The sequence below is a fragment of the Gavialis gangeticus genome, unplaced genomic scaffold (assembly GCF_001723915.1).
Source record: "Gavialis gangeticus isolate Ggan-Ray unplaced genomic scaffold, GavGan_comp1, whole genome shotgun sequence".
Taxonomy (NCBI): Eukaryota; Metazoa; Chordata; order Crocodylia; family Gavialidae; genus Gavialis; species Gavialis gangeticus.
The window spans coordinates 14,591,549-14,600,193 of record NW_017729030.1 but is presented as its reverse complement, the minus strand read 5'-3'; the positions used below and the strand labels follow the sequence as shown (position 1 = coordinate 14,600,193).

The window sequence follows — 8,645 nt, the reverse complement described above, 5'->3', positions numbered from 1 at the left end:
CTCAAGGCCCCCAGTGCCTCTCCCACTAATCTCCTCATCTCAACAAAGTTGGCCCTCCTGAAGTCTATGGTGCACTGGGCTAAAGGTAAAAGACAACAACACTGTCTTAAAACACTGAAACCACAGTGTGTTTGTTTGTATTTAAATCCCAAAGTCTTTCACAGCACAAAGACAAGTTGACTGGATCTAAGATACCTGTGATACATACTGGTCCTGTTAAGTAGGCAAGCAGACAAGAACTCATTAAATGGAAACACAAAAGTACATTTTGAATAGCTCCTGCACTGTGAAAATCTATCATTCATGTTTTGGTTTTGTATACCACTTGCTTCCCTTTCACTACCCATCTCAGACTGTGAAGCTACTCAAAGGCAAAAGCTTTGAAGAAATCTCCTGGCTTCTTGCCTTGTGCTTTTTCTGAATAGCAGCAAATGTTGGTAGCAAGTTATAATCACTGGAAGTTAAAAAACCTTAAAAGTTTATTTGCAGAATGCTGGCTGACACTTCCTTTCACAGAGCAATAGATTAGATCACTAGTATTCTCTGATCTCCCATGAAGCCATCCAAGCATACTAAGGTTGATTTAGTCTGAAATGTGTAGAAGGGAGTACTAATGAATAGAGCTTCACTATTCCTGACTCTCTAACTTTTGAAAGTTGGGGAAAATGTTTATTATTTCACAGTTAATCACTTGAGGTCAGCCAAGCTGCTCTCTGGCCTCCTTGCAGTGGTTTAAGGGAGTTGTAGGGCAGGCAGTTTGATAAAAGCCCTGCTCATTTCAGTCTTAGGTAGTTTAGTATCCCTCTGCAGCAATATTCTCCCTTAGGGGTATATCAGGGCAAAAAGAGAAAGGAGGTTCAATCTCACTCCACTGATCTGCTTTTGAGAGAGACTGGTAGGCGAGCTTTCATGTTCCCTTGTGTTTTCACAAAGAAAGAAGAGGTGACAGGCCTCCTTACTTGTCTACGGTGCCTGCTGTCACAGGCTCTTTGTTTGACAGGGTGTAGAGATCATACAAATGCCACCAAAATATAAAACTTACAGAATGCCAAATAATAAAATCAGTTAAAATAGTAATGTCAATCCCTTTAGTACCAGTACCAGAGACAAGAGTAACTGGCATTTCTTAGTAATAAGAGTGCAAAGCTCAATCCTAAACATTTGGGGTTTTTTGTAGATATAAATATACAAAGTGGTTTTTAAACAAGTTCAAATTACTGCTCAATTAGCTGTTCTTTGGAATGATTAACCTAAAAAGTACATTTTGAAAGGATCCCTGAGTGTCTTAAATACTTTTATGTGGCTGCCTTTGTCTAGATGGATATAAATCAGCAGGACAAAGAAATGCCCAATTTTGCCATCACTTGGACAAAGAAATCAGCTGGACAAAGAAATGCCCAATTTTTACATCACTGAGTAGCTTTACTTCTACAGGCAGTATCGTGTATCTTAGTGGAAGGACTTACATGGGTAAAGTTATTCAGGTGCATAAGTGTTTGCAGGTTGTGATCTGGCAATTGCACACAATTCAAAGAGTGGTTTGAAAATCGACTTCTCAGTGTTTTATGGTGTTGTTAAATGTTACCTTTTGCACATGCTAAGTACTCTTAAGATGGGAGTGTCCATTCAATAAGGCAGGAAAAGACAAGCTAAGTGCCCTCTGAACACCTCAAAGTTACACTTCTGTAGGCAAGGATTATCTCCAGTTGGTGTTAGGCAGCTCATGTTGCAGTAATGCCAGTCCCTTCCATGGGGCTAATAATGGCAATTTGTGGTACTCCAGTATCCCAGGGTGCGCTGCTCCCACCCACCCCCACAGACAGCATCTGAAACTCTACTGCCTTAGATTGACAGAGCCAGGGAGAGCCAGGCCACAAATGAGTGGAGAAAGTGGAGGGGTAGGTGAATGGGAGGCTGATGAGGAGCTGTGAGGAGGGGAGGGCATGGAGCTGCTGGAAAGCTGGGCAGCTACAAGGCAGACTTGGTAGCCCCTAGCCACACCCTTGCTTGCCAGTCCTCTAACAGCAAGTCAGAGCTGTACATGTTAGAGAGGGTATTAATCCTTAATGCGCAACTGCTCATAACACTTGCTAGTTTTAATATCACCTAACATTCCTTAGAGTTAGCATGTGTGAATTTGAACATGTAACAACACCTTTACTTAAGAAACAGTAAGTCCTAGACCCTAACTCTCATTGCTTTCAGGACCTGGGTCTCAGTGCATACAATTTAAGGGGGGGGGGGTTTGCAAGTTGGAAGTAATGCATTAAGGTTTTAGCCATGCTTCTATTTCTTTCTTGTTTCGTGTTAGCCATTCAATATTGCTCTTCACTGTTTCAATGGCCTGCTTCCTGGGTGCTGCTCCTGCTCCAGCATTAGGATACTTCTCAAAGAAATTTTCCATCTGGAAAAGAAAGGAGAGAGAGAATGGAAATGAAATCATATGCAACAAATAAGTGTGCTATGTAAAGGAAATGCTATTTTCTAAGATTGAGTCCTGCACTCCTGAAGGCTGAGAAGTTTTGCCTGAGAGAGGACTTCAGATCTGAGCTGGTAGCATTTGAATAATTCTGTAGTAGTCTAAAGTGTGTTAGGCATTTTTGAGAATTAAAAGGACAAATTTCTTGCCTTGAATATCTTACAGTTTAGTGTCTTAAAATTGTTAGAGATATTGTGTCCATACCTGCCAAAGCTGAAATTCAGTGTTGAAGGTCTGTGTTATTGATACTATTCGTCCAAGATTTCGATCATTGATAGTGTATCTGAAAAAAATACATATATTTGAAAAAAGAGCAAGATGGTTCCTTTAAACACTCCAGAGAGCACTTAGCTGTTTAACTGATTAGATGAAATACATGTCACCCCAACTCTCTAGACGTTTCCAGAAATATTTGTAAAATCACAGTACCAAAGGTTTTTTTACTACCCTGCAATTTATCTGCACCTGGAAAGATCTCGCTTGTATTTGAAGAACATTTCCAAGGCCCTACTTCCCCCTTGGAATCAAGCTTGTAACAGAAATCTCTATGACAAAACATTTATGTGCTTATATGCCTTTGTGAAACTAAGACTATAAACCATTTGAGATCCACTGTAAACTCGCAAGTTTGCTTTGATTCTGTGCCCTTGTGTACTTTGCACACAATTTCTTTTTGTAATGTCCAACTCCTAGAGCAGGACTGAAAGTTTATCTCAGGAGTCAGTGTGAGTAGATAGGTGAAAGCTGGATGCTGAATTCATTGTTACCAGAAAAAGGAATGAGAAATAAATCTGCAAACCTGATTGCGTAACAGTGTGAATAAAAAGAAAGTTCTGTAATAGCATAGAGTGATGATCAACTGCTGCAGCGAATGTTCACACACCCATTCCATCCACTCTATGGTGCTTGCTTCCATTTTCTTCTGTCACTGGCTGTTAGGGATCATTTAGGGATAAAGTAACCCCTTATTAGCATCAGGTCTACCTGAGTTTCTTAAATGCCTATCAATATTGTTGGCTATACACGCTTGCACTGTGAGAAAAGTACAGCAAAATCCAAGAACACTATAATGTACTTTCTGTCAATCTCCCGTATTCATAGATTTCATAGATTTCATAGACTTTAGGGCTGGAAGGGACCTCGGAAGATCATCAAGTCTAGCCCCCAATAAAATATGTTGATTTTTAATGAGTATTTTTATTAATGTGAAATGCTTTCTGAACGATTATTTTGGTGATTTCCCCATCTAGCATGGCAAACATCACAGTTCATTAAGGATGACCTTCAATTAACCTGCAAAAGATCTGCATCTCTGGGGCCTTTGTGGGTGGATGCAATTTTTGGAAATTTGGCTGGTGTAGACTAGGACATGGGTCTACAGTACATTTTCCATTGTAGCTGCTGCTCAAGCCTCTGAGTTGATATAGCAGATGCAGCTCTTTCCCATTACTTTCATGAGTATTTGGGACACAAAGTCTTTGCAGATTATTTTCCTCCCACTGCAACTCTATTTTTGCTGACTGGTTTGAGGTGTTTCTCCCATTTTTTAGGCCAGTTGGAGTTGTAGCTAGCAAGGGATGTGAAAGGTAACAAGAAAGGTTTCTACAAATATATTAGCAACAAGAGGAAGGTCAGGGAAAGTGTGGGTCCCTTACTGAATAGGGGAGGCAACCTAGTGACAGATGATACCATGCTGTGGGGAGCAGTAGATACACTGGAGGGTAAGGATAGGATTCAGAGTGACCTAGACAAATTGGAGGACTGGGGTAAAAGGAATCTTATGAGATTCAACAAGGACAAGTGCAAAAGTCCTATACTTAGGACAGAACAATCCCATGCACCAGTACAGGCTGGGGACTGCCTGACTGGGCAGCAGCTCTGCAGAAAAGGACCTGGGGGTTACAGTGGACAATAAGCTGAATATAAGTCACCAGTGTGCTGTTGCTGCAAGAAGGCTAACAGCATACTAGGCTGTATTGGTAGGTGTGTTGCCTGTAGGTAAAGGGAAGTAATTATTCTCCTCTATTCAGCACTGGCAAGGCCACATCTTGAGTACTGTGTTCAGTTTTAGGCCAACCACTACAGATAGGATGTGGACAAATTGGAGAAAGTCCAGCAGAGAGCAACAAAAATGGTTCAGGGGCTGGGGCACATGACTTTTGAGGAGAGGCTGAGGGAACTGGGCTTATTTAGTCTTAAGAAAAGACTAAGAAAGAATTTAATAGCAGCCTTCAACTACCTGACGGTGGGTTCAAAAAAGGATGGAGCTAGACTGCCATCCAAAGGTGGCAGATGACAGAACAAAGAGCAATGGTCTCAAGCTGCAGCAAGGAAAATTTAGGTTAGATATTAGGAAGAATGTTCTCCCTAGGAGAGTAGTAAAACACTGGAACAGGTTACACAGAGAAGTTGTATTTCCATCCATGGAGGTTTTTAAGACCCAGCTGGACAAAGCTTTAGCTGGGATGATGTAGTTGGGGATGGTCCTGCTTTGAGCAGGAAGTTGGACTAGATGACCTCCTGGGATCCCTTCCAACCCAAATTTTCTATGATAAGAAGGTGATTGGGAACAGTCAGCATTGATTCACCAAGGGCAAGTCATGCCTGACCAACCAGATAACTGGCTTTGTGGATGTGGGGAAAGCAGTGGACATAATATACCTTGACTTTAGCAAGGCTTTTAATAATGCCTCCCACAGCATTCTTGTAAGCAAGCTGTGGAAGTATGGGTTGAATGATGAACTGTAAGATGGATAGAAAACTGGCTGGATTGTCAGGCTCAATGGATCAATGGTTCAATGGCTAGTTGGCAGCCGGTATCAAGTGGAGTACCCCAGGGTTTGGTCCTGGGACAAGTTTTTTTCAATATCTTTATTAATGATCTGGAAGATGGGATGGATTGCACCCTCAGCAAGTTTGTGGATGACACCAAGCTGGGGGGGTGTAGTAGATACACCAGAGTGTAGGACTACAATTCAGAGTGACCTAGACAAATTGAAGAATTGGGCCAAAAGAAGCTTCATGAGGTTCAACAAGGACATGTACGAAGTCCTGCACTTAGGATGGAAGAATCCCATGCACAGCTACAGCCTGGGGACTGATTGGCTAAGCATCAGCTCTGCAGAAAAGCACCTGGGGGGTTACAGTGGACCATAAGATGGATATGAGTCAGCAGTGTGCCCTTGTTGCCAAGAAGGCTAACAGAATATTGGGCTACATTGGTAACAGCACTGCCAGCAGATCAAAGGAAGTAATTATTCTGCTCTATTCTGCACTGATGAGGGCACATCTGGAGTACAGTGTCCAATTTGGGCCACCCCCACTATAGAAAGGATGTGGACAAGTTGGAGAGAGTCCAGCAGAGAGCAACAAAAATGGTTTGGGGGCTGGGGTACATGACTTATGAGGAAAGGCTGAAGGAACTGGGTTTATGTAGTGGTTAAGCACTGGAGAAAGTGCTTAATCACTGGAGGTGGTAGAATCTCCATCCTTGGAGGTTTTAAAGACCTGGATTGACAAATCCCTGGCTGGAATGATCTAGGTAAGGATGGTCCTGCTTCGAGCTGGGGGTTGGACTAGATGACCTCCTGAGGTCCCTAACCCTAATTTTCTATGATTCTATGATTTATGTGAAGCTCTTCCACTGGTGGCGACTCACACAGCTGTCCTGGGACAGCTTAAATGGTGTGGCAGGGCTTATGAGGCCCTTAGAATCCTTCAGGGATTTTTCAATAAGGACCTTTTTCTGAAAGGTTGAGAACTGTGCAGGCTGTGCCAAACTGAGCACTCAGCATCTCGGATAAAGTGACCAACCATCTTGAAGTTTCTGGGACAGGTTTAAACTCCAAGGCTGTGTCCCAAATTTGAAAGATGAACCCTGGGGTTACTGATCCCCTCTGCCACAAAATGGTCCCTGTAGGACCAGGCAGCATCCTGCTGCAGCTGGAGAGGAGGATAACACACCCTGTTATCTCTTCTGTCTCCTGACCTGGAAAAAGCAGAGCCATGTTTGCCTGTTGTTGCACCCGAGAAAATTAGCTCTGCAGCCATATAAACTAACTAGCATTGCTGGGAAGTAGAAATAATGAGTCTGAGCACAGGGCCACATGAATGCTATGATATGGTTTCCAGTTCAGGAGATAGCTGTAGGTTACTTTCTGAGCAGGAAGCCATATAGCTGTGTTGCTGAACAGCTGTGCCTGCTCTCATTAGCTCTACCTCTCAGCAAACTAAGTGGCCTGTCTCCAGTGCTGCACTAAGGCAGCTACACTAACCAGAACAAAAGGCAGGGTTAAGGCCATGTTGTATGTTATATTTAGGACACATTAACTGCACTTAAAATGCAAGCATCCATGGGTGCGTCCAGATGAGAGTTGTCATGCAGTATGTGGCACCACAAACAAATTTGCAGTGCCACATATCACACAGTCTAGTGTTGTTTACACTGCAAGGGATATCCAGGGGTAAAAAAAAAAACATGGAAAAAAACCCAGCATGGCGCACGCTCAGGCAGCAAGCGCTGCTGAAAGTGGAGCTGGGCCGCCTGGAGCCATGCTCCACTGCCAGCCAGGCTCTGTAGAGCAGAATTGCTGTGGCTGCACCCCTGGGAAGCCCCCACAGCCCCAGCTAAAGCTTCTGGGATCAGCACAGTGCTGGCCCCAGCCTCCCCCACTGCCCCGAGGTAACTTGCCACATGCCAAAGTGTGCTTGGCTTGGGCGTTCCCCAAAGACAAGCAGCTGTGGCGCAAGGTGCTCCATTGCTAGTTGTCCCTGGGGAACTAAATGTCCATGCAGGTCTGGATGCGCCCCCTGTGTTCAAGCAGTAAAATATGTGCCAAGCATGATCATATCTTAGCAAAGTTAAGACTTTTGCTGAATCATCCCCGCAAGCCAGGGACAGGGACTTATGAGCTGAGCAGTGCTGGACATGTAGTGGGGAGGATGCACATCCTCATGGGTCCTGGTGCTGTGGTGCCTGGTGCTGGAGTCAGTGGTGGGGAAGGGGTCACAGTCAGCTCCAGCCCTATCTAGACTGGCTGGAGATCTTAGCGAGCATTACTGGGCAACTACTCCGAACACAGTCCAACTTTTCATATGGCATGGTAATGCTTACTAAGTCTCAGATAAAATGCATGCTAAGATTCCTGTCAGAAAAAGCCCTTAGATGACAGTACTCATGGTTTCTGAGGTCTGTGGGATGGCTGGGACTATGTCCCAGCTTTTACTCTCCAAAAGCTGTTTGATTTGGTTATTTAGTCTAAGCAAAATATAAACAACACAGGGACAACCCATTATATGCACTAGACTAAGACTTTGTAGGTTAGACCATTAGTTTAAGATTTTTTATTTGATAGTAGCTTGTTGTAGGCTGAAATATTCAGAACAAGTATCTTATCATGAAAAGATATTGGCTTTTAGAGCCACTTGCTTCTATGAAAAGTTAAAAGCCCAGAGAAGTTGCAAGATTCATCTCACTGAGACAGAAATGCATTGATGACTCTAGGAATTGATGACTTGTTTCCATCCAGGAAGAGCACACACCAACTGCAGGTACTTCCTCAGCCTGACAAAGGGTTTTTAAACCTAAAAGCTTGCTGAGAAAAAAATGTCCAACTATTTAAGTTGGTCTAATAAAAGATTTCAGATTCACCCAAAGAACCTTGTCTCTCTATGTCCTTAGACCAATATGGCTATAACCTAAACCTTTGATGACTCTAGGTTTCATAGTTTCATAGTTTCTAGGGTCAGAAGGGACCTGAGTAGATCATCTAGTCCGACCCCCTGCTATGGCAGGAAAGATTACTGGGGTCAAACAACCCCAGCAAGGTGTTCATCTAACCTTCTCTTAAAGACCCCCAGGGTAGGAGCCAGCACCACTTCTCTTGGAAGTTGGTTCCAGATCCTAGCCGCCCTGACTGTGAGGTAGTGCCTCCTGATATCTAGCCTAAATCTACCCTCTACCAGCTTGTGACTGTTATTCCTGGTCACTCCTGGCATGCTCGGGGGAACAGGGACTTCCCCAGTGCCTGCTGATCCCCCCTGACTAGTTTGTAACAGGCCACTAGATCCCCCCTCAGCCTTCTCTTGTGGAGGCTGAACAGGTTCAGGTCCCGTAGCCTCTCCTCGTAGGGCCTGCCCTGCTGCCCCCTGATCATGCAGGTGGCCC

General features: G+C 43.9%; 1 protein-coding gene across 1 annotated transcript in view; it reads right to left on the bottom strand.

Moving 5' to 3' along the window:
- Positions 1-106: 106 nt before the first annotated feature.
- ENPEP (glutamyl aminopeptidase) overlaps positions 107-8,645 on the bottom strand; it is a 94,752-nt gene continuing 86,213 nt past the window's right edge. Inside the window, exons 19-20 of the mRNA XM_019521974.1 lie at positions 2,684-2,762; positions 107-2,404 (exon numbers count right to left, since the gene is read on the bottom strand). Coding sequence (XP_019377519.1) covers positions 2,267-2,404; positions 2,684-2,762 — 217 coding nt within the window. The 3' untranslated portion in view covers positions 107-2,266. The remainder of the gene's footprint in view (positions 2,405-2,683; positions 2,763-8,645) is intronic.